This window comes from Mesoplodon bidens (assembly GCF_964165515.1).
Source record: "Mesoplodon bidens genome assembly, chromosome: 1".
Classification (NCBI taxonomy): Eukaryota; Metazoa; Chordata; class Mammalia; order Artiodactyla; family Ziphiidae; genus Mesoplodon; species Mesoplodon bidens.
This window is the reverse complement of record NC_138176.1, coordinates 135,406,936-135,433,691: the sequence shown is the minus strand read 5'-3', so window position 1 is coordinate 135,433,691 and position 26,756 is coordinate 135,406,936. Positions and strand designations below refer to the sequence as shown.

Here is a 26,756-nt window from a genome sequence, read left to right as displayed (position 1 = left end):
GAAACTATCTCCCTCCTCTAAACCCCTAAAGCACTTGCTGCTACCTCTTTTATAAAACTGATAGTCCAACTTATCTAGATCTGGGTAGTCAGGACCTCGAATGCCACACTAAGGGGTTTAAGGGAGCCATTCAATTTCTGAGGACAGCTGTTATTTAAGACATCTAAGGCATTTCTGGTACAAAAAGAAGGGAAGGGGGCATGAAACTACTCTCTCTCTCTCTCTCCCTCTCTCTCTAGCATATTACTATGTAGCAGGTAGCATGCATGGGTTACCCCACTTTATAAACGTGGAAGCAGGTTACTCTCCAAAACTTGCTCAGGAAGCAGCCTCCACGTGCTCACCACCCTCTATACCCTCTGTAATCTAAGGGTAATTGCTACACTGAAATAGTGCTTTGAAGGCTCAGCAATGACCTTCCACGTCTAGGGACTTGTCCCCTCTGTCCTCATTCTCACAATTTTGAATCCACGACCTTCCTGAAACATTTTCTTTTCACAACTCACTAACTGATTGCGTTTTTTTGGCTTACAGTTTAAAATTTGGAAGGCATTTTTTACGTAGAAGCTTAAAACGAAGCTTAATTAGTTAAGGGTGACGACTTGAAGAGATTCTGAAAGGCATTTTCAAGCACTTTAGACTTGAAAGGGAGGGTGACAAAGCTTATACATTTTTCTTTTAACAGTGCTGTTCTCATGCATGCACGCCAGGGCTGGGAGTTAACTTTTCTGATGTTTATGATGGGAATCAAGAAAGGGAGGCGGGCTCGCTTCTCTTTAGACATAAGGGTCAGAGTTGGGGGTCTGAGGAAGTTAGGGTCCGCTATCCGTGGGCGCGCCCCCAGCACGGCCGGGGCCCAGAGCAACCTCCTTCATCCAGGGGCGGGGCGCGCCAGGCGGCCACGCGCGGGGGCGGTGGAGGGGGCGTGTCCCGCGGGCGCGCGCGGGAGGCAGAAGGGGCGTGTCCCGGGAGTGGCGGCGGCGGCGGCGGCGGCGGTGGCGCCGCGGGCCGGGTGCGCGGCGCAGCCTTCTGTGCTGGAATGTGCGGCTCCCGAGAGCTCACGGCGCAGGAGCAGAGCAAGCGCCGCCGAGGCCCGGGGCCCCAGGCGGCGGCGGCGGCGGCGGCCGGGACGGCAGGGCGAGAGCTGGAGGCCTGAACACTCTCTGCAGTCCCTCTCCTGGGTCTTCGCGGGCCTCGACTGCCCCAGCGTCCAACTTTTCCGCCCTCTCCCTCCCCTCCCCCGAAACTCCAGCAACAAAGAAAAGTAGTCCGAGAAGGAGCGGCGACGCGGGTCGTCGCCCCTCCTCGCCCAGGAAGGCCGGTAAGCGTGGCGCGGTCTGGGAGACGGTCGGGTGGGGGCGGCGGGCCGGCCGGGCGGTCGTGGCGGCGGTGGCCGCGGGAGGGGGAGGGCGCGGAAGGACGCGGAGCGAGGCGCTGTCCAGGGCTGATTTGCAGATACTGTGGCTCCGGCGGTGGCGGCCGCGTCGGGCGGGGACTGGCGGCTGAGCGGGATCGGGTTACATCGTCGCGGTCCGGGGGCTGGGCCGGGGGCGTTGGTGGGGAGCGGCGCGGCGCCGGGACCCCCTCCTCAGTTGAGGCCGGGCCGTCGCCTCCGCGCGGGCCTGGGCGTCCCTGGGAGTCTTGTCCTGAGGCCAGGAGCGGAGCTGCTTGGGGCCCTAGTTCTGAAACTTCCTCTCGTGCTCCTGCTCCAGGTCCCGCCGCAGCTCCTTGCCTGCCGGCGGCCCTCCCGCCCCCCTCCCTCTGCGGCCTTTCCCTTTCGCCGGAAGGCGCCGTTGAGTGCGGCCGGGAGGGTTGAGTCAGCCTGGGGCTCGGGCGGTTCTGCCAATGGGGCTGGACAGCGATTTCTGCGCTCGGGCCGCCCCGCCGCCGGGGCCCTCTGCGCGGGGCCACCTAGCCTCCGCCGTCGGCGGGGCCGGGGCGCGCGTCCCGCGGGGCGCCGTGGGGGAGTGAACCCGCAAGCTTCCGGGGCGCAGGGGGCCCCCCTCCGGCGCTCGGGGCCCGGCGCCTCGGGAGGGCGCTCGCGGCGGCTCCTCGGCCCCCTGCGGAGGGCGAGCCTGGGGCCGGCGAGCAGCCGGGACGGCGGCGACGCGGTAACTTTCCTCCCTCTTCCCGGACTCGGGCGCGCGGGCCAGGAGCGGGCAGCCTGGACTGGGGAAGACTTGGCCTGGCCCAGCGGCACCCCGAGTTTGCCCGTCTTGCAGTCTTGAGTGTTGGGGAGCCCAGGGAAAGAAAGGTTCAGGACGAGTGTGGCGGCAACTGGTGTGTCAGTGGTGCAGTGAGCGGGCCAAGCCGAGAGGAAGCGAGAGCTCCCGAGTTTGCAAAGAGCTGCTTTGTGTTTGGTACGTATTTTGAGAAAATGGCCGAATGCCTATTTCAGTTAGGAATGCCGCCGCCGAGGCAGGCGCTGGTGGCAGCAGCACGTAGGAATTCGCGCAGCACGTTGGGCTTTCGGACTGTGCTTGGACAGTCTTCCCGACCAACGTTAAAATCCCTTTGGGGATGGTAGTTAGGGTTTGGAAAGAATTAGAAATGACCGAGTAGTCTGGGCTGTTATGTTAAACCCTTGGACAGCGTTTGCTTTGTGTGATGGCATTTGATTCCAACTTTTGTTGGTACCTATGACTCAACCGGTTTGTGTTTATGCACTTGGGTGAGACAGGATTACTTTTTGTATTTTGGGTTTAACATTTTTTTTTTAGCCTTTGCCACCTATTTTGCTTTTTCTAATTTGCAGGAGAACACCTAATTTGAGAATTACACCGTTTAGATTTGAAAGTAGCGTGGTTAAGGCAGTTTATAAAAAAGCCCAACATGTTTTCGAGGTGATCTTGTTATGGCTCCGCCAGGCAAGTGGGCCAAGTCAAGCGCAATGCAAGAAAGTTGCTGATTTGGAGATGAGTTGTCCAGTTATTTTATTAAGGGGTTTGAAAGTTTCTGTATTTTCATTTGTGTATTTTTGAATACACCAAACTTCCCTTTTCACAGGAAGACAGGTCCATAACTTTTGTTTACTTTGAACCAGGTCATCATCAAAAAAAAGAAACTAAGTGGTACTTCAATGGTACTAAGTACGTTTTCAGAGTACATTGGACCCTTGAACAACAGGAGTTTGAACTGTGTGGGTCCACTTATATGTGGATTTTTTTTCAAGAAGTATATTGGAAAGTTTCTTAGAGATTTGCAACATTCTGAAAAAATTTACAGATGATACACATAGCGTAGAAGTATCGAAAAAATTTAGAAAAAGGTACCTGAGTGCATAAAATATATGTAGATAATAGTGTATTTTATCATTTGCTACCAAAAAATATATACAAATCTAATAAAAAGTTTAAATTTATCAAAAATTACATAAACACAGACCACCCATGGCACCATTCCAGTCCAGAGAAATGTAAACAAATGTAAAGATGCAGTGTAACTCATTACTGCATAATATTAACTGTAGCCCATACTGTAGTACTGTAATAATTTCATAGCTACCTCTTTTTGCTATTTTGGTGAGTGCAAGTGTTGCAGGTATCCACTCAAAACGTCTTGTGAGTCTAATCATTTCCGGGTGAGCAGTTGGTCTCTCCAGTAAACTGTGTTTGCAGTAAAAAAAAAAAAAAAAAGTCACCCCTCGCAGTTCCTGAGTGTTTTTCATCGTGTTTAGTGTGATACCAGAAACCTTGAATAACACTGTGGGGCCTATATGAAGTGCTCTAGTGAGGCTGGAAATGCTCCCAAGAAGTAAAGTCATGACATTAGAAGAAAAAGTTGAATTGCTTGATATTTACCATAAACTGAGTTCTGTAGTTTCTGTTACCCGCCATTTCAAGATCAATGAGTCCAGTGTAAGGACTGTTGTAAAAAAAGAAAAGGAAACTTGGAAACTGTCTCTGCATTTTTGCCAGCAGACATGAAAGACTTGCACTTTTTGCGAAATGCCTCTCTATCTCGTATTGAAAATGCATCTTTTACGTGGGTATAGTATTACTATAAGAAAGGCATACCTATAGAGTCTAATATGATTCGAGGAAAAGAGAAGTTATATGACGACTTAAAGCAAAAGGAAGGTGAAGTTTCTAAATCTGGAGAATTCAATGCCAGCAGAGGATAGTTTGGTAATTTTAGAAAAAAATATCAAGATACCAGAACCGGCTTTGAGTTCCCAGATGCCGTGAACACAATTATTATTATTATTTTTTTTGGCAGTACGCGGGCCTCTCACTGTTGTGGCCTCTCCCGTTGCGGAGCACAGGCTCCGGACGCGCAGGCTCAGCGGCCATGGCTCACGGGCCCAGCCGCTCCGCGGCACATGGGATCCTCCCGGACCGGGGCACGAACCCGCATCCCCTGCATCGGCAGGCGGACTCTCAACCACCGCGCCACCAGGGAGGCCCATGTGAACACAATTATTGAAGAGAAAGGCTGTCTGCCTAAACCAGGTTTTTAACACAGAGAAATGTGCCCTACTCTGGAAAAAATTGCCAAAAAGATCATTCATTAGTAAGAAAGAAGCGAGCATCAGGATTTGAGGCTGATTGAAGACTAACATGTTTTGTGAAAATTGATTTTTTTTTTTTTTTTTTTTTGCGGTACGCGGCCCTTTCACTGTTGTGGTCCCTCCCGCTGCGGAGCACAGGCTCCGGACACTCAGGCTCAGTGGCCATGGCTCACGGGCCCAGCCGCTCCGCGGCATGTGGGATCTTCCCAGACTGGGGCACGAACCTGTGTCCCCTGCAGGCGGACTCTCAACCACTGCGCCACCAGGGAAGCCCAGCAAATTGATTTTTTGATCAGATCTGCTCTTATCTATAAAGCTGCTAAGCCCATTATCCTTTTTTTTTTTTTGGCCACGCCATACGGTTTGCGTGATCTCAGTTCCCTGACTAGGGATTGAACCTGCGCCATGGCAAAAGCCTGGAATCCTAACCACTAGGCCGCCAAGGAACTCCTGAAGCCCACTATCCTTAAAGGGAAAAAAGATAAACACCAGTTGCTATTCTTTTGGTTGTACGATAAGAAGCCCTGGGCAATGAGAACACTTTTCTGGATTGGTTCCATCAGTGCTTTGTCCCTGATCATGAAGTACCTTGCAGTAAGGGACTGCGTTTTAAAGTTCTTTGGTATTGGACAATGCCCCTGGCCACCTAGAACCATGAGTTCAACATTGAAGGTGTCAAAGTAGTATACTTGTCCCCCAGCACAACGTCTTTGAATGAAGCCTGTATCGAGGTGTTGTAAGGACCTTGAAGGCTCATTACATGTGGTACTCTATGAAAGGATTGTCAATGCTATGAAAGACAACCCCGATAGAACATCATGAAAGTCTGGAAGGATCACATCATTGTGATAGAAAAAGCTGTGAAAGTCATCAAGCCTAAAACAATAAATTCCTGCTGGAGAAAACTGTGTCCAGATGTTGTGCATGACTTCACAGGATTTACGACAGCCAATCAAGGAAGTCATGAAAGAGATTGTGGGTATGGCAAAAAGGTGGGGGGGGGCGGTGAAGGGCTTCAAGATACAGATCTTGGGAATATTCAAGAGCTAATAGACACCATACCAGAGGAATTAACGGAAGTCGATTTGGAGTTAGGTGCTTCTGAGCCGGTTGGTGCCAGATGATGAGGAAAAAGACATGGAAGAAGCAGTGCCAGAAAACAAATTGACATTAGACTGTCTGGCAGCAGGGGTCCTTTTGTTGAAGACTACTTTTGACTTCTTTTATGACTTGGACCCTTGTGTGATACAGACACTAAAACTAAACCCAGTGGTTGAAGAAGGATTAGTACCCTATAGAAACATTTTTAGAGAAGTGGAAAAGCAAAAAAGTCAGACAGAAATTAAGATGTATTTCCCTCAAGTTACACAGAGTGCCTGCCTCTTTCCACTTCCTCCACCTCTTCTGCCTCTGCACCTCTTTTTGCCTTCCCTTCCACTTCCTCTACCTCTTTCCACTCTGTGACTCCTGACTCAGCAAGACCAACCCCTCCTCTTCCCCGCCCTCCTCACCCTACTCAACTGAAGACAGAAGGATGAAGACCTTTATGATGATCCACTTCCACTTAATGAATAGTAAATAATCATGCCATTCAGTTAATAAACTTATCTGTTGGGTATGTGTGTGTGTGTCTTGTGAAAATCTAGTAATCGTACAGCAAGAGCTGGGAGACATTGTGTCATCATTGTCATTACCTAAGTATTCATTATGTGCAAGACTTGTACAGAGGTATAAGGTGATATTTAATATGAAGTTAATAATGTATTAGTTTTTCTACTGCTGTATAACTTTGCTTTTAAATACTTACATTAAAATACAGTATACCTCTTATAATTTGAGAAAGTGTATCAGCCTATCATCACATGTATGCAGTTTTTTAAAACCAAACAGTATTTCTAATACTATATTATGAATATGTCTTATACTATATGCTTAAAAATTTTGTGATTCATTCATTTGCATATAGGCTAGGCTACTGTGAAGCAGTCCTATTGATTACAATAGACTACCATAAAGCAATCATATTGCTGCTGCTTCTTTATCGGTGCATTAATCGTTATACCTGTAAATAAGTATGAATTTCTTTTTCACATTATCTTTTCTCTTTTGATGCCTAGTGTTAGTAATACCTATAACGTCTACAGTATTTTGCATCATATAATACAATATTGATAAAGATACTGACAAGCACAATTCATCTTGTACACTATTATATAATGCACATAACATGCAAAATATGTTAACTGATTGTTAATGTTATCCATAAGGCTTCTGGTTAACAGTAGGCTATTGGTAGCCTAGTTTTTATGGACCCCAAAGTTACATGCAGATTTTTAACTGCACTGGGGGTTGGTGCCCCTAACCCGCTTGTTCAAGGGTCAACTGTAGATTATTCTTTTGGAGCTAGTTGAGTTCATATGAACTTCAATTCACTAACTATAGGCTTCTGCTTTTCAGGCTGTTTGTACTTAATAAATGCACAGGTAGCTTTTGGATTTTTCCCCTTTCTGATTCAGACCAGTAAACTTTTGAAGGGGGAGTTGAGAGGACAGCAGTTTACTGTTCATATATGGAATTTAAAATAAAATTTTGGGCTTCCCTGGTGGCGCAGTGGTTAAGAATCCGCCTGCCAATGCAGGGGACATGGGTTCGATCCCTGGTCTGGGAAGATCCCACATGCCACAGAGCAACTAAGCCTGTGCACCACAACTACTGAGTCTGTGCTATAGAGCCTGCAAGCCCCAACTACTGAAGCCTGCACGCCTAGAGCCTGTGCTCCACCACAAGAGAAGCCACCACAGTGAGAAGCCCGTGCACAACAACGAAGACAAATGCAGCCAAACATAAATAAATATATATATATTAAAAAAATAAATAAATAAAATAAAATTTTAATTAGCACTAAAAATGAAGGTTACTTATATTTTTCCACTAGAAAAAGTAAAATTCCTTGAGGGAAGGCAAGCCAGTGGTAGACCTAGTTGATGGATGAGTTGTGTCAAACACTTGATAGAATTTTTTGTAGGGGGTCATAGAAATTTTTTTGATGACTGCAGTAAAGAGAATTTGGAATTACAAAAATATTGTAAAGGCTTATTTTCAGTAGTTAATGAGGCCGATTGAGTTTAAAGATTATATGGGAAAATGTATTTTTTTAAGTTACGAAGAATTACAGTGATGTTGTGGCTTTAGACCAGTAAAAGTTGTGTTTACACTGGTGCTTTCGTGTTATTTGTTTTGTTTTGAATGCAGAACACCGTTATGGCCACCCAGGTAATGGGGCAGTCTTCCGGAGGAGGAGGTCTGTTCACCGGCAGTGGCACCATGGGCATGGCCTTGCCTAACGACATGTATGACTTGCCTGATCTCTCCAGAGCTGAACTGGCTGCGCCTCAGCTCATCATGTTGGCAAATGTGGCCTTAACCGGGGAAGTAAACGGCGGCTGCTGTGATTACCTGGTTGGCGAAGAAAGACAGATGGCAGAATTGATGCCTGTTGGGGATAACAACTTTTCAGATAGTGATGGAGAAGGACTTGAGGAGTCTCCTGAGGTAAAAGGCGAGCCCAGTGGGCTGGAAAACGTGGAACTGGAGAGTTTGGAACTCAGTGTTGTCCAACCACGGCCTGTGTTTGAGGTGTCAGCTGCCTCAGAACCGTACAGCACAAATAAAGATCTTCCTCGGGAAACACCTGTAGCAGAGGACAAATGCAAGAACTTGAAGACCAAGCCCTTTCGCTGTAAACCATGCCAGTATGAAGCAGAATCTGAAGAACAGTTTGTGCATCACATCCGAGTTCATAGTGCCAAGAAGTTTTTTGTGGAGGAAAGTGCAGAGAAGCAAGCCAAAGCCAGGGAATGTGGCTCTTCCACTGGGGAAGAGGGAGATTTCTCCAAGGGCCCCATTCGCTGTGACCGCTGTGGCTACAATACCAATCGCTATGATCACTATACTGCTCACCTGAAACACCACACCCGAGCCGGGGACAATGAGCGAGTCTACAAGTGCATCATTTGCACGTACACCACAGTAAGCGAATATCACTGGAGGAAACATTTGAGAAACCATTTTCCAAGGAAAGTATACACATGTGGAAAATGCAACTATTTTTCAGACAGAAAAAACAATTATGTTCAGCATGTTCGAACTCATACAGGTAAGAGGACCTTTCTCGTTTATAAGTGTACGCTACCCCCCAAATGAAACACTTTAAGAATGAAAAATTTCAAACATCTCAGAAGTACAGAGAATGCCCCGCTGCACCCATGGGTCCCCATCACCTATACTCAAGAGTTATTAATATTTTGTCATATTTGGCAATTCGGTTTTTTAAATAACAGCTTTATTGAGATGTACTCCACTCCCACACAATTCATCATTGAAAGTTAGAATGCATTGGTTTTCGTGTGTTCACAGACTTGTGCAGCCAACACCACAGTCAATTTTAGGACATCTTCACCCCAAAAGGAAACCCCTCTCAGTGGTTGCTCCCCATTTCTCCCCAACACCCCTTAATTATTCACTTTTAAATTGACTTTCAAATCTTTGTAATTAAGGGGTCTCATTTTTTAAGAACAGTCTTTGTAACTACTGATAGTTATGTTAACATTTTCCTTATACTAATTGGTACCTTTGAGGACTGATTACTGGTCTGAACAAAATGGATAGGGTAACCTAGTACTCTGCATCAGAAGTGAAAAGGGGCTGTGGAATGCTGTTTGCATCAGATCCCTTTTGCAGTAGTTGTCACTCTGCAGGACTGAACCCCGTGCTGAAGTGAGTCATACTGAGGAGAGGAATTGATGTTGCTTTGCTTAAGTGGTAGACATAAACAAGAAAACTTGCAGATGAAATTCCATTATAAGAAAGACCATGTGTAGCAAGATTCCTAAGCTCTAGTAGATGGCTTCTGTGTAATTTAAAGCTTTAAAATCTAGTTATGTAAAAGAATTTGCAGTCTTTTTGGAATTTGTTGTAACCTGTGATTGATTGTCTCCAGGCTTCAAAACCATTTTATTTCAAAAGTAAAAAAGTACAAACACTTCACAATTACATGGCATAGGAAATGAGAGTTACCTGTGAATCCTACACCATTAATCACTTAACAGTTTTAATTAAACAAACTGTTAGACTAAACTAACCTCACCTGCAGTATCATAAAACAAATCCCAGATACCATATATTCTTTAGCCATAAGTACTTTATGTCCTTTCACAGTTTTGTGAAAACCTTGGGGCCTAATTTAGAATTGGCCATAATCTGTAGAGCTTTCAGGTAGTAACTGTGACATATGGTAAAAGTGCATGACTTTTATGTGTACACCTTTATGAATTTTTTTAAATTGAGGTATTATTGACAATGATGAAGTTTTACAAATATATATACTCATAGCCACCATGCAAGTCAACATAAAGAATATTACCAGTGTTGGGACTTCCCTAGTGGTTCAGTGGTTAAGACTCTGTGATCCCAATGCAGGGGACCTGAGTTCGATCCCTGGTCAGGGAACTGGATCCTGCATGCCGTAGCTAAAAGATTCCCGCATGCCGCAACTAAGACCCAGCGCAGCCAACTGAATAAATAAATAAATATATTTTTAAAAAGTATTTAAAAAAAAAGAATATGACCAGTGTCTTTGTCTTATTAAATTTTGATTTTTTGGTGTCAGTTGTATTTTGATACTTTCAAAATTGTTGAGTCACTGAACTGTTTAAAAATTTTCCCCAAAACCTAAAAATGTTTTCAACAATAAGTCTAAATTAGTTGATTTAAGAAATTTTTAGAATTAAAAAAAAAAGGAGGGCTTCCCTGGTGGCGCAGTGGTTGAGAGTCCACCTGCCGATGCAGGGGACACGGGTTCGTGCCCCGGTCTGGGAAGATCCCACATGCCGCGGAGCGGCTGGGCCCGTGAGCCATGGCCGCTGAGCCTGCGCGTCCAGAGCCTGTGCTCCGCAACGGGAGAGGCCACAACAGTGAGAGGCCCGCGTATCGCAAAAAAAAAAAAAAAGGAAAATGGAGAGAACTGGGAAAATTTCAGTTTTGTTGTATATTTCCAATTTTTTATGTATACTTTTTTTTAAATAGGATCTCTACTTTTTGCCATTTCTTAATTTTTTTTCTTATAGTGGTTTCTTTTCACTTAATTACAGTCTAGGTGACTAATTTTAATGGCTGTATTTTATATACGTCATCATTCATTACTTAACTTTTTCTCCACATTAAAGTTGCTATTTCCACAATAAGGTCATGACTTACATACCTGACATTGGTTGTACATATCTCATTTCATTTTAGTATTAAACTTATTTGGTCTTAATACATTTTTTATTTTAAAAAATTTATTTATGTGTCTTTTAAATTAATTAAAAAAATTTTTGGCTGCGTTGCGTCTTGGTTGCTGCACACGGGCTTTCTTTAGTCGTGGTGAGTGGGGGCTCCTTTTCACTGAGGTGCGCGGGCTTCTCATTGCAGTGGTTTCTCTTGTTGCGGAGCACAGGCTCTAGGCGCGCGAACTTCAGTAGTTGCAGCATGCGGGCTCAGTAGTTGTGGCTTGCGGGCTCTAGAGCGCAGACTCAGTATTTGTGGCGCACGGGCTTAGTTGCTCCATGGCATATGGGATCTTCCTGGACCAGGGATCGAACCTGTATCCCTGCACTGGCAGCCGGATTCTTAACCACTGCGCCACCAGGGAAGTCCTCACAAATTCTACTTTAAAAGATGACGTTTTTGCCTATATGTGTGACTGAAAAATTACTAGCGCTTCTAGAGTATTTATGCCTATTTTGGTTAGTTGCACAGGCAGAAGCAATTTGTTTCGTTACGAAGAATTTAAAAGTAAATTATCCTTAGTTGATCCTTCATGTTAATCTGTAAGGGTATCAAATTTTTCTTCCGTTAACTTTTTTTGGTGACAGCTTGACTGATACACAATTGATGTACCATACAATTCACTGTAGATTGGCCTGTTCTGAACATTTCATATCAATGGAATCATATAATATGTGGCCCTCAGTGGCTACCTTCTTTCACTTAATATAATGTCTTCAAGGTTCACCCATGTCCTATGTACAGTACTTGTTTTCCTTTTACTGCCAAATAATTCTCTCTTGTATGGGTAAGCAACATTTTGTTTATCTGTTCATCAGTTAATGGATTTTTGGATTATTTCCACTTTTTGGATATTATGAGTAATGCTGTGAGCATTCTTATACAAGTTTTTGTGTAGACATATGTTTTTATTTCTCTTGGGTAAATATACACCTAGGAGTGGAATTGCTAGGCCATATGGTAATTATGTTTAATCATTTGAGGGATCGGCAAACTGTTTTCCAGAGTGGCTGTACTGTTTTACAGTCCCACAAGCACTGTATCAGGGTTCCAAATGCTCCACAACCTAACAAATAAACGTTAACGTCTGTTATTTTGATATAGCCATCTTGGTGGGTGTGAAATCTTCATCTCACTGTGGTTTTGATTTAATTTCTCTCGTGGCTAATGATACTGTGCATCTTTTCATGTGCTTATTGGCCAGTTATGTATCTTTTTTTACAAAAATACATTCAACGTTTTTTTTTTTACAGTACGCGGGCCTCTCACTGTTGTGGCCTCTCCCGTTGTGGAGCACAGGCTCCGGACCTGCAGGCCCAGCAGCCATGGCTCATGGGCCTAGCCGCTCCGGGCATGTGGGATCTTCCTGGACTGGGGCACGAGCCTGTGTCCCCTGCATCGGCAGGCGGACTCTCAACCACTGCGCCACCAGGGAAAGCCCACATTCAGCATTTTTTAAGCTATCTTAAAATTCATCCAGGCTAAAGTAGGCATTCTGTTACCATGAGCTATTTATGTCTAATCTATAGTACCAGCTAATAACAGCTGAACAGTTATTAGGAACACATTTCACACTTATCACCACATTCTCTTTTTATTTTTCACTCTGTCTATTCCTTTCCTTGTCCCATGTTATTAAATACATCTGTTGCTGTAATGTATAATATAGACAAAATAACAACTGGTGTTTATTGAGGGCTTTATGTGCCAGGTACAGGGGTTGAATGCGCTACATGTATTATCTTAAATTCTCACAATTCTAGAAAATGAAGGTAGTGTTACTGTTATAGATGAGGAGGCTTGCCTGAAGTCATACTTATAATCTTGTGGCCAAAAAATAGACAAAAACAAATTGTCAAGGTGTTTTTTTCAGTATATTTTGTGGTCGACAACCCATGTCCAAAAAACACATTTTCTGCCTTTGAATCTTAAATTCTTTAGTAGTAAATCACTGGTCTGTTATTGTCAGCTGGTTGTTGTCCCTGTGGCTTTATGAGTATAATTTAAAACTGACCTGAGTCTGGGACTTCCCTGGTGGCACAGTGGTTAAGAATCCACCTGCCAATACAGGGGACATGGGTATGAGCCCTGGTCTGGGAAGATCCCACATGCCGCAGAGCAACTAAGCCCATGTGCCACAACTGCTGAGCCTGTGTTCTAGAGCCCATGAGCCAGAACTACTGAAGCCTGTGTGCCTAGAGCCAGTGTTCTGCAACAAGAGAAGCCACCGTAATGAGAAGCCTGTGCACCACAACAAAGAGTAGTCCCTGCTCGCCGCAACTAGAGAAAGCCCGCACACAGCAACGAAGACCCAACGCAGCCAAAAAATACATAAATTTAAAAAAGAAAAAAACTGACCTGAGTCTTCTATAAAACTTCTATTTACCACTTGAAATTTTTAGCTTAAAACAATAGCCTCCCCACTCAAAAATGTTATTGCTTTAACTAACAATTTAAAATGGTAGATTTATCATTTACAAGGATCCAAAAAATTACCCAAGCCATAGCATCAGAAAATTTGGGTACATGTTTTTTTAAAGGATAATTCTGATTTTCAGAAGTTGATTGATACCTGATCAAGATAATTTTTCAGTTCTTAATATTTGCTATTACACATGTAGCATTACTGTGAAAATTAAAAGGGCTGTAATTCAGAAAGCCAATGATACTTTTTCTTCAGCAAAGCAGAAATAATGTAGTTATGTGTGTTCTGAATTAAATCATTTACTGTTCCAATGAATGATAAAAATTGGCCATTTTGCCAGGAATCGGGAGAAAAAATTCTTGGTAAAAAATTTATGCTCAGTATTGAATAATGTATGTATTGTTAGTGAGAATTGTATTTGCCTTATTTTATTATTTGAACATTAATCATTATATTTTTGTAGGAGAACGTCCATATAAATGTGAGCTTTGTCCTTACTCAAGTTCTCAGAAAACTCATCTAACCAGACATATGCGTACTCATTCAGGTTGGTAAGAAATCGGAATTTTTCTATCATTTTTAGTAAACTACCATTATAAGGAAGTTCTTCTAGACCTGGAACTGGGTCATTATTTATGATTTATTTTTAATATAATGTGGATATTTATATACTTTTAATAATTTCAGTGTGTGGCTGCTGGGTTCCAGGGATTCCTACTGAGCTGCTTTCCTGAAATTTGGGTTTGTTCTCTTGAGAGTTGATAAGGTTTCTGAGGATTGATTAACAAAAGCCAAACTTTAACGAATGATTGATAATCCAGGATCCCAATTTATTAACCTATAATAAATAAAATACAGGACTATAACAAGTGAGAGATTTATCCACTCTAGAACTGAAATAATCATTGTCACCATCCAGAATTGGTCCCCTTTATGAAGGTATCTAGATGGCAAAGTTAAAAAGTCAATATTAGCATAGGTGGTCTTGAATGGATAATTATTTCATTTTGGCCACACTGACCCTTGGGTGGTCCTAGAGATATTGACATGATCCACAACTCTTCCTTTCCTTTTCTCAGTAGATAAGTTACCATTTCATCTTGGATGAAATATTCTGTACTCGAGGAAATACTTCCAGTTGGTATTTGCCTTTGTAGTATTTTTGTAGGTATCACACTGGATAGTTCCCGCATCCTGCTAACATAGGAATTCATCTCCCATTGTAAGCACAGTGAATGTGTGTTAAAGGGAATTGACATCTTACTAAGTTTTTTCACGAACTACTCTTTTTTTTAAACATCTTTATTGGAGTGTAATTGCTCTACAACAGTGTGTTAGTTTCTGCTTTATAACAAAGTGAGTCAGCCATACATATACATATATCCCCATATCTCCTCCGCCTTGTGTCTCCCTCCCACCCTCCCTATCTTACCCAACTAGGTGGTCACAAAGCACCAAGCTGATTTCTCTATGCTATGTGGCTGCTTCCCACTAGCTGTTGATTTTACATTTGGTAGTCTATATATGTCCATGCCACTCTCTCACTTCGTCCCAGCTTACCCTTCCCCCTCCCTGTGTCCTCAAGTCCATTCTCTACGTCTGTGTCTTTATTCCTGTCCTGCCCCTAGGTTCTTCAGAACTTTTTTTTTTTTAGATTCCATATATATGTGTTAGCGTACGGTATTTGTTCTCTTTCTGACTTATTTCACTGTATGACAGACTCTAGGTCCATCTACCTCACTACAAATAACTCAATTTCATTTCTTTCTATGGCTGAATAATATTCCATTGTATGTATGTGCCACATCTTCTCTATCCATTAATCTGTTGATAGACACTTAGGTCGCTTCCATGTCCTGTCTGTTGTAAATAGAGCTGCAATGAACATTGTGGTACATGACTCTTTTTGAATTATGGTTTTCTCATGGTATATGCCCGGTAGTGGGATTGCTGGGTCGTATGGTAGTTCTATTTTTAGTTTTTTTTCTTTAACTTTTTAAAAAATTTTATTTGTTTTATTTATTTATTTTTGGCTGCATTGGCTCTTTGTTGCTGCACGCGGGCTTTCTGTAGTTGCAGTGAGCGGGGGTTACTCTTCGTTGCAGTGAGCAGGCTTCTCATTGCGGTGGCTTCTCTTGTTGTGGAGCATGGGCTCTAGGCACACGGGCTTCAGCAGTTGTGGCTCACGGGCTTTAGAGCGCAGGCTTAGTAGTTCTGGAGCACACACTTAGTTGCTCTGTGGCATGTGGGATCTTCCCAGCCCAGGACTCGAACCCTTGTCCCCTGCATTGGCAGGCGGATTCTTAACCACTGCACCACCAGGGAAGCCCTATTTTTAGTTTTTTAAGGATTCTCCATACTGTTCTCCATAGTGGCTGTATCAATTTACATTCCCACCAACAGTGCAGGAGGGTTCCCTTTTCTCCAAACCCTCTCCAGCACTTATTGTTTGTAGATTTTTTGATGATGGCCATTCAGTGAGGTGATACCTCATTGTAGTTTTGATTTGCATTTGTCTAATGATTAGTGATCTTGAGCATCCTTTCATGTGTTTGTTGGTGATCTGTATTATCTTCTTTGGAGAAATGTCTATTTAGGTCTACTGTCCATTTTTGGTTTGGGGTGTTTATTTTTTGATGTTGAGTTGCATGAGCTGCTTGTAAATTTTGGAGATTAATCCTTTGTCAGTTGCTTCATTTGCAAATATTTTCTCCCATTCTGAGGGTTGTCTTTTCGTCTTGTTTATGGTTTCCTTTGCTGTGCATAAGCTTTGAAGTTTCATTAGGTCCCATTTGTTTATTTTTGTTTTTATTTCCGTTTCTCTAGGAGGTGGGTCCAAAAGGATCTTGCTGTGATTTATGTCATAGAGTGTTCTGCCTATGTTTTCCTCTAAGAGTTTTATAGTGTCTGGTCTTACATTTAGGTCTTTAATCCATTTTGAGTTTATTTTTGTGTATGGTGTTAGGGAGTGTTCTAATTTCATTCTTTTACATGTAGCTGTCAGTTTTCCCAGCACCTCTTATTGAAGAGGCTGTCTTTTCTCCATTGTATATTCTTGCCTCCTTTATCAAAAATAAGGTGACCATATGTGTTTGGGTTTATCTCTGGGCTTTCTATCCTGTTCCATTGATCTATATTTCTGTTTTTGGGCCAGTACCATACTATCTTGATTACTGTAGCTTTGTAGTATAGTCTGAAGTCAGGGAGCCTGATTCCTCCAGCTCCGTTTTTCGTTTTCAAGATTGCTTTGACTATTCGGGGTCTTTGATGTTTCCATACAAATTGTGAAATTTTTGTTCTAGTTCTGTGAAAAATACCATTGGTAGTTTGATAGGGATTGCATTGAATCTGTAGATTGCTTTGGGTAGTACAGTCATTTTCACAATGTTGATTCCTCCAATCCAAGAACATCGTATATCTCTCCATCTGTTTGGATCCTCTTTAATTTCTTTCATCAGTGTCTTATAGTTTTCTGCATACAGGTCTTTTGTCTCCTTAGGTAGGTTTATTCCTAGGTATTATATTTTTTTTGTTGCAATGGTAAATGGAGTGTTTTCTTCATTTCTCTTTCAGATTTTTCATCATTAGTGTATAGGAATGCAAGAGATTTCTGAGCATTAATTTTGTATCCTGCTACTTTACCAAATTCATTGATTAGCTCTAGTAGTTTTCTGGTAGCATCTTTAGGATTCTCTATGTATAGTATCATGTCATCTGCAAACAGTGACAGCTTTACTTCTTCTTTTCCGATTTGGATTCCTTTTATTTCCTTTTCTTCTCTGATTGCTGTGGCTAAAACTTCCAAAACTATGTTGAATAATACTGGTGAGAGTGGAGAACCTTGTCTTGTTCCTGATGTTAGAGGAAATGGTTTCATTTTTTCACCATTGAGAATGATGTTGGCTGTGGGTTTGTCATATATGGCCTTTATTATGTTGAGGTAAGTTCCCTCTATGCCTACTTTCTGAAGGGTTTTTATCATAAATGGGTGTTGAATTTTGTCGAAAGCTTTCTCTGCATCTATTGAGATGATCATATGGTTTTTCTCCTTCAGTTTGTTAATATGGTGTATCACATTGATTGATTTGGGTATATTGAAGAATCCTTGCATTCCTGGGATAAACCCCACTTGACCGTGGTGTATGATCCTTTTAATACGCTGTTGGATTCTGTTTGCTAGTATTTTGTTGAGGATTTTTGCAACTCTGTTCATCAGTGTTATTGTCCTGTAGTTTTCTTTCTTTTTGACATCATTGTCTGGTTTTGGTATCAGGGTGATGGTGGCCTCGTAGAATGAGTTTAGGAGTGTTCCTCCCTCTGCTATATTTTGGAAGGGTTTGAGAAGGATAGGTGTTAGCTCTTCTCTAAGTGTTTGACAGAATTTGCCTGTGAAGCCATCTGGTCCTGGACTTTTGTTTGTTGGAAGATTTTTAATTCCAGTCTCAATTTCAGTGCTTGTGATTGGTCTGTTTATATTTTTTTATTTGTTCCTGGTTCAGTCTCAGAAGCTTGTGGTTTTCTAAGAATTTGTCCATTTCTTCCAGGTGGTCCATTTTATTGGCATATAGTTGCTTGTAGTAATCTCTCATGATCCTTTGTATTTCTGCAGTGTCAGTTGTTACTTCTCCTTTTTCATTTCTAATTCTGTTGATTTGATTCTTTTCCCTTTTTTTCTTGATCAGTCTGGCTAATGGTTTATCAGTTTTGTTTATCTTCTCAGGACTACTCTTTTTAAGATGAAAAAAATATTTTATTCAGCAAAAATTATTTTCCTCTCACCGAATACTTGATGGTTACTATGGAGGCACTTTTTTTTTGGCTGCGCAGCTTTCAGGATCTTAGTTCCCCGACCAGGGATTGAACCTGTACCCCGTGCAGTGGAAACACAGAGCCCTAACTGCTGGACCACCAGGGAATTCCGTGGTGGCACTATTTAATAGCTGGGTCATTTTATGGTTTGAGAGTCTTTTTATGAATTTTATTTATTCATTATTTTTTTTTGCGGTATGCGGGCCTCACTGTTGTGGCCTCTCCCGCCGCGGAGCACAGGCTCCGGATGCGCAGGCTCAGCGGCCATGGCTCACAGGCCCAGCTGCTCGGCAGCATGTGGGATCTTCCTGGACTGGGGCATGAACCTGTATCCCCTGCATCGGCAGGCGGACTCTCAACCACTGCGCCACCAGGGAAGCCCTTTTTATGAATTTTAGATTTTTTTTTTTTTGGCCACACCAGGCAGCATGTAAGATCTTAGTTCCCCCACCAGTGATCAAACCTGTGCCCCATGCATTGGGAGCTCAGAGTCTTAACCACTGGACTGCCAGGGAAGTCCCTAGAATAATTTTTTAATAATTTTTACTAAGGTTTAATTTACACATACGAAAATGCACACATCTTAGGTATACGGGGCAGTGACTTTATGTATGTTTTCTCTTGTTTGTCTGCCATCTAGGTGGAGACATGAAATGTTTTACCACCTTCAGAAAAGTTCCCTCCTTACCCTTTCTAGTCAGTACTCCCATAGTCCCCCCTCAACTGATACTCTGACTTATGTTAAAAAATGTAACATCTTTCTGTAAAATATTTTTGAGATTGATTTCATGCTGTGTTTTCAGAACTCTATATTTATTGCTGAGTAGTATGCCCCTGTTACTCACTAATTAAAATTTCCCTTGTTACTCTTTCTGGGCTCTTCTTGATAAGAATGTGTAAAGCTTATAAAACTCCCTTTTTGAATTTACCGTACATCTATAAATTAATTTGGGAAGAATTAAACAGACATCTGACATTTATAAAGATGAAAAGCAGGTAAAATTTTACTAGAACTGGAAACGGGAATTAAGTTAAAACTGTTGGTACAGGGCAAAAGAATTTTCATTCAGCTAGGTATTAATAAGCTAAACTTGATGAATTGATTTTCCAATATAAGAAAGATTTGATGGCAGTAAAGCAAAAATGGGTGTGAGGTGAATGAATCAAATAAATGATGTCACAGTTTTATACAGAGTCCTAGGAACTCCCATTCTCTGACCGTTTCACAGGTGGAGGCTTGCATCTTGTTTGATGCTGGCTGTGAAAATACTCTCATTCATTAGGGCTTATAAAATGATGACATTTTCTTTATAATTCTTTTAAGAGCACAGCTATTTTCCTGAAGAGATAAACTCCATTTATCAGCCGTTTGTTTACTCAAAAGTAGGATTTATGTACTAAGGCAGGATAGGCACATGAAATCTTCCCTTTTGTTTACCTATTCTAAAACTTACCAGTTCATTCCAAAGGTGATGACTTACAGATAATGAGTATTGACTGCTTGGCTATCTGTACTATGCTAAGAGCTCTATGTGGATTAGATTATTTATAGCTCACAACACTTAAGAATACTTTACAGATGAGGAAATTGAGCCTTAGAGAGTTTTCAGTACCTTGCTCAAGACTTCACAGTAAGTTGCAGAGCCCATATTAGATCTCCCCATGTATTTTTACTGTAGAACAAGTTCTTAACCGTTATGTCACATACCTTTTCTCCGTTCTGTATCTATATATATTAAGTAAACGTTTGTCTCCATTAAAGTCATTCAATGGAGAGGACAAGATAGGGCGAAGTATAGAGTAATGTAGCATGTTGTTAGAAACCTCTATTTATGAATCTGTTAGTGGACTAATATGGAAAAGAGTTGTCCAGTTAGCTGCATTTACAATCTGACATAGGTGGATAAGTTTTTGTTTTTGTGATTGGGTATTCTATCATCAGACATTTTTTAATCATGTAAAGCTTACCATCTACATGGTTTTACTTCATGTCTGAGTAGTTTTGCTTTATGAAAAAATTAAATAAGATTTGATGTGAATTTGAGAATGTTTGAGAGATGAATTTTCATAAATGTCAATTTCCATTTTTCTGCTATGCATTCCATTGGACCAGTGGGGTATGGATACCATTTGGTAATATTTGCTAGAGTGTGATCTAGATGGGTATGTATTCAGGTAGAATGAGTTAATCTTAATGCCTTTAATTTGGGGGTTGGGGGTGGGCTTCTAGTCTTGTATGTACGTGTGATTACTTCCTTTGCTAATTTTATATACCATATATATTTGTATGCCACTTTTCACTTACCTAGTTTCTTTGCCCATTCTTTAGAAGAAGGTGGGAGAAAATCAAGAAAAGATTTCTGACTTGTTATATTTTTGCTGCAGAATAGAAACTCCAGCAGTGAAAAAGTTTGCTAAGTGAAACTTGACTCAGCTCTTGCCACGATGCACAAAAGGGTTAAATTTAAAGAAAAATCCTTTTGCTCCCTGAAGCCAAAGCATTCTTTTAAAACTTTTACACGGAAGGTCTGGGAGTGTAGCCTAGAGTGTATAATATTTCTTTTGAAGTCTCAAGGTTTATCTGAAATGTATGGGATTTTTATGTTCTATTCCATTATACATTTGTTTTAACTAAACATAAAAACTTTAAAATTATCTCATCTCTTTGAGTGCCCTTGCCCCAAAATTAACATCAAGAGCCCAAGTCACTTTTCCAGTAATTGTGTATTTCTTGATGAATCTGTGTCCTTTATTAGTGCTTGAGAGCCCCAGCTTGATGAACTTTTTAGAAGATGGTGATTAACTGAGATAATTATTCTCCTATTTGTTATGAGAATCAACGTCAAGAGATAGAGAAAGGATATACAAATAAATATGGTAAATGTAATTTGCATGATAAAGTCTTCAAGAAATAGTTTGGTGGTTTTTTGTTTGTTTGTTTTTTTACATATATCCAATTCCTTATAAGTATGCTTGAGTAAATCTTGAATTCATTTCTTAATGTATGCCTTCTGCAACATCTCTTGTTTACCTTCAGGTGAGAAGCCATTTAAGTGTGACCAGTGCAGTTATGTGGCCTCTAATCAACATGAAGTAACCCGTCACGCAAGACAGGTTCACAATGGGCCTAAACCTCTTAACTGCCCACACTGTGACTACAAAACAGCAGATAGAAGTAACTTCAAAAAACACGTGGAGCTACATGTTAATCCACGGCAGTTCAACTGCCCTGTATGCGACTACGCAGCTTCCAAGAAGTGTAATCTGCAGTATCATTTCAAATCTAAGCATCCTACTTGTCCTAATAAGACCATGGATGTCTCAAAAGTGAAACTGAAGAAAACCAAAAAGCGAGAGGCTGACTTGCCTGATAACAAAATCACCAATGAGAAAACAGAAACAGAGCAGACAAAAATGAAGGGGGATGTGACTGGGAAGAAAAACGAGAGGTCTGTAAAAGTGGAGAAAAAAGATAATGTTTCAAAAGAGAAAAAGCCTTGTAGTAATGCCTCAAGCCAAGTGACTACCAGAACTCGCAAATCGGCACTGGAAGCTAAAGAAATGGATGTGCACCCAGGAAATAATGCCGAAAAAAGCTGTAAAAGCAAGAAAAGCAAAAGGAAGACAGAAGCTGAAGCCCGTTCCTTACAAGAACCTGTTAATGATGAGGAACCTATGACAAAAAAGAAAAAGAAGGCAGAAAGCAAATCCAGAAATAGTCAGGAGGTGCCAAAGGGTGACAGCAAAGTAGAGGAGAATAAAAAGCAAAGTATTTGCATGAAAAACAGTGCAAAGAAGAAAACTCTGAGAAGTAAATCATGTAAAAAAAGCGGCAAGCCTGCTCAGAGGAGACCCACTCAGATAGAGCCTCCTCCCCCCATGGAGTCTGCTGAGGGGGGGCCTGTTCAGACGGAGCCTCCTCCCGCTGCCCCCCCATCTCCTCCTCCTCCCCTTCCCCCCGAGCGGCATGCTGAGGTCGAGGTTGTTGAGACGGAGCCGCCGCCTCCTCCTCCCCCTCCTCCCCCCCCATCTCCTCCTCCACCTCTTCCCCCTGTGCGGCATGCTGAGGTCGAGGTCGTTCAGAAGGGGCCTTTTCATGCGGAGCCTCCTCCTCCTCCCATGGAGCCGATCCCCAAAAGGTCTCCTCAAAAAGATAATGGCAAGGAACAGTCCAACATGCAGAGTGAAATGGCACAGAAGGAGCAAGTCCTTATTGAAGTTGGCTTAGTGCCTGTTAAAGACAGGCAGCTTCTAAAGGAAAGTGCCGGTGCACAGGATCTCTTACCACCATCACCACCTCTGCCAAAGGAAAACTTAAAAGAGGAAGAGTCAGAAGACCAAAAATTAGTCCCTTCAGACGAAGGACATAAAGAAGCTCCTCTTCAAAAAGTGGAAGCAGAAGAGGCAGATAAGAGTCTAGCTGGTCTTGCTGCTGTTACCAAGGCATCTGCCAATATTTCATCCTCTGAACAAAACTTGAATATGCCAGAGGCTGAAACTTTAGATGGTAAACATCAGGCTGACACTATGCTTTGTGAAATGAAGATGGACACTGATGAGAAGAAAACAGAGAATCCCCCTGGCAGAGACTCGGCGGTTGAAGAACCAACTTCACCACCACTTCTTCCTCTACCGCTAGAAAAATGTGAAGCAGCGTCCACAGCTACTGTGGCATCACCTCCTGTCACCGTGGCAGTAAATGAGTCTCAGGAAATGGATGAAGACGAAGGCATCCACAGTCATGATGGAAGTGACCTAAGTGACAACATGTCAGAGGACAGTGATGACTCTGGATTGAATGGGGCTCGGCCAGTTCCACAAGAGACTAGTAGAAAAAATGGAAAGGAAGCCTTGGCAGTCAGAGTGGCCGAGGGAGATTTTGTTTGTATCTTCTGTGATCGTTCTTTTAGAAAGGAAAAAGATTACAGCAAACACCTCAATCGCCATTTGGTTAATGTATACTTCCTTGAAGAGGCAGCTCAAGGGCAGGAGTAAATAAACGTTGGGCAAGGCTTCAGTTCTTAGTTTGTAAGGTCTGTGACATTTTGTATTCATTTGTAGTAATAGACAACCTTTTGTTTTTAACATTGCTTTAATTAGTATCCAATCTTGATTTTTAAGTGGCATTCTTTTCCTTAGGAATCTGTGTACCTATTGATGTACACATTTTAGCAAATCCAAGGGAGTTAGTGTAATAAACCAGCAGACATCTAAATCTATTAGCTTTTGCTTTTAATTGAACCCAGAAAGCCAAGGTGGTATTAGAGCATTGTGTCGATTTGTTCAGCTATAACTTGTGAGTTTTTTCCTCATGTCTATCTTCCTGTTTCACTTTAGTTTATCCTTAGTTCCTTGTTTAGCTCTGTAAAAATTAGCATACTTAAATAGCAAATTACTTGAAGAATTTGCCTGCTTTACATAAAGTTAGCACTTTAAAATTGTTTTAGAGATGAGAAGAGACATTTAAATTGAAGAGAAATTCTCCCAACAATGGACGTTATATCAGTCCAAGTATTTACTTCCTGAGTTTTGATCAGTATATGTGTTTTGTGTATGTCAATCGTCATAAAAAGTGATTTTGGTGGGTTTTTTTTTCTTTTGGTGCTTTAATGCCTTAAGATGTTGCACATTGTTGTTTTTAACCTATGCAGTTAAAATTTTTCTAGAAATAGCATTTGTGTTGTAACACTTTATATATGCATGTTTATTTTGACCTCTTTGGAGGGATGCTTAAGTCTTGTTGGCAAAAGAGCAGTTTTCTTTTCCCCTGCTGCAATTGTCTTTTTTGCAGAATATTAGTCTGTTCAAATTTGTGAGCAAATGAAAGATGCAGGTTCAGTCCATTGATTTTGATTTTAACATCTTATATCTATGCCAGAATCTGTATTTCATATAAGTTATTTATTTTAAATTGATGTGGTGAATCACAGCTCTCAGTTTGAACTTTACAATAAATAAACCACTAGGCTCTATACTGAATGAATTTTTATCTCAAGTACCAACCGTAAGTAAACTTTTGGTCTGTTTTAGTAGATTTACTTCCTAAATGTATGGTGTTAAATCGTATCTTAGAGGAAAACCTCTTCTTATAGATGGCTGGTGTTTTTATGGCTACTCCGCTGAATAAAGAACTGTAATTTTTATTTGGAAGCTGCAAATCTGGAATTAGGAGGCATAATTACTCCTTCAAGTTATACAGGATATCAGTTTGTGAGATTCCAAAGCCATAGCAATTATGTGGAAAACCTAGGATGAGAAAGGTAGTATGAGTGCTGGTAGACCAGCTGCTACTTCCTGTGAATTCAATGAAAAAGGCCTGGTGAAAGTTAAGTTCAGTCCAGATTAAAAAATCATACTTTCTCAGGGATGTCCTGGCTGTTCCCAGGACAGCCTTTTTCTACAGGTGAGGCCTCAAATGAATAGAAGCTATTCTGGTGTTCCTACAGGACCACTTTGTATGGAAAAGAGTATGTACCCCATATTTGTTAGTAGGTTCTTTGGCCAATCACCAAAGAATATGAAAGACTCTAACATAGGTGTTTTTCCTTGCTGATAAGTTATTCATTACAGTAAAATAAAATATGATCCCAGTAGGGAACTTTGATTCTGATCCTCCCATGTTCTATTCTGAAGTAACCACTTTATATTTCATTTATTTTCTTTTGTCTGGTGATCTCTGAGGCAGGTTTCAGAGTTTGGCAATGCAACATGAAAGATTAGGAAAAGTATTAAAGTGTGGGTAGAAAACTTATTAACCTGAGAATGAAATTTAAGGTAAAAGACATTTGAACCTTGGAATTGGCTGGGAGGCCAAAGATTTAAAGAAGCAGAAGATTTTCTCAAGACATGAGTAAGTTGTTTGTTACTGGTGTGTGTTTTGTGTGCATGATGGGGATTTGTAAATGATGTTGAATTCTAGGTGAATTCTCAGCTCTGACAATCATTGTCAAACAGATCAATCTGCAAATATTTATGTTTTAAAACTTAAATTATAAAGCTAGTTAAACCTTTCTAACAACTAGATTTAATATTCATGGATACATTTTATGTTAAAAAATTACCTTTTACAGTACATGTGAAAATATTCATGTTAAGTTCAAATTAGAGATTGGGAATCCGTTTGGGGAAGAGGTTTTGTGGATTCTTTGACATTTCAAAAGAAAAAAATAGACTTCTGGGGAATTGGACTAATTTTCTTATTTAGATTTAAAACTAGAATTCCAAAAACAAAAATGTGAAGGAAATTAAAACCCCTTATTATTAAAGTGATCTGTGAAAACATTGTTACTGGAAATTGAATGAACTTGAGGCCTTTCCTTCAGAAAACAAGGACTTGATTGTCAGGCCTATATTAGGTTCTGAACTTTAATGCCATGTATTTGTTCTTATTAAAAATTGTTTAATTGAAAAGTATATTAGTAATATGAACTTCTGGTCTAGTTGGGAGTTTTTCCATTTGAAAAATGTGCTATTTGCATGAGACTGTTTGAATCTTTTTGTTTTCTCAGTTTCCCCTCCACTGGATAGGATTGAAGCTAGACTTTTCCCTTTTGATAACAGAATAAAAAGTGAACATCTTGTTTGTAAATTGATGTTTAGTATTAGAGTGAAAGTTGAAATACTTAGAATACATTATAAGCCTAATGCTAGGTAGCCTTGTAAAAATAGATCTCTTTTAACTATCTTCTGCGCCTATATTCACATTGCTTTTCAAGATATTTTAAGTTATATTTTTTTCCTCTTTTCAGAGCTGCTTCTTTGGGGCTCTTTTTTTTTTTTAAATTGAGGTGTAATTCACAAAGGGCTACATTTTTTTGATAAGACTTCTTATAACTATTGCTAGATGTTTTGCTGTAGTCTTCCAGGAAGGGCCATTTTATTTTTTAGAGTCACTTCTAAAGTCATGTGGTCCTTAACTTTGGGGACTCTTGCATCTGAGTGCTAATTCAGATTTAAGCCTAAGTAACCTCATTGCCTCTCACCCCATGAATGTTGACAATGGATGAAATACTTTGCTGTAGTTCTGGACTAAAATGCTGGGGAAGAAACTTAATTTTCTTTTTTGCACAAATCAGGAAAACAGCTACTGTGCAGAGTTTCCTTTTGACCTCAGCAGATAAACTGGACTGATAGTGTTAATTCAGATTTAAGAAATTATCTGAATCTTGGTTTGAGTTGATTCGGGATCTACATGCAATATTAACTAGATCGGATACCTTTTATATTTTCACATGTATACATAGGCTTTCCTCACCCTCATCAACATCCATTAGTTATTGAACTTTGTGAACTGGCATTGAAACATTACAACAATGTTTTGTTGCACCAGTTTTGTAAAGTTTTACAGTGCAATACCTGTTACTTTTCAGAGACAAACCAAAGGTTAATTTCTCAAGGATCTTGCTGTTTGCTTTAGCAGCATTTGATGGAGTATCTTTTTTTATATATATACATTTGTAATAGATAAAAAATAAACCAGATTGCAAATCCTTTTTTTTTTTTTGAAGCAAACCATGTACCAGGTATTTGGTCCAAATTGTGTAGGATAAGTTAAATTGCATTCTATTAACCCATATGAGTGTATTTCTGTATGCATAGTTATGTTGAAATAAAGTTTTAAAAAGCATTTTATGCCTTTGTTTATTTTTGGTACATCAGATGTCAAGGAAGCCAAATTTATTTGGC

General features: G+C 40.9%; 1 protein-coding gene across 3 annotated transcripts; it reads left to right on the top strand.

The window, feature by feature from the left end:
- Nucleotides 1–1,235: 1,235 nt before the first annotated feature.
- Nucleotides 1,236–26,697, top strand: LOC308613402 (RE1-silencing transcription factor-like; the record flags this gene model as incomplete). 3 transcript variants are annotated; one of them, XM_081226874.1, is made up of 4 exons in its annotated part: nt 1,236–1,321; nt 7,763–8,666; nt 13,726–13,809; nt 21,109–26,697. In XM_081226874.1, 3 exons carry the CDS (start codon nt 7,772–7,774, stop codon nt 23,064–23,066), a joined length of 2,937 nt encoding a protein of 978 aa, XP_081083000.1. In that variant the 3' UTR covers nt 23,067–26,697. The 3 variants fall into 3 exon arrangements, with proteins under 3 accessions (XP_081083000.1, XP_081082999.1, XP_081082998.1); XM_081226873.1 differs by lacking the exon at nt 1,236–1,321 and adding an exon at nt 2,256–2,360; XM_081226872.1 differs by lacking the exon at nt 1,236–1,321 and having other exon boundaries at nt 7,757–8,666.
- Nucleotides 26,698–26,756: the final 59 nt, after the last annotated feature.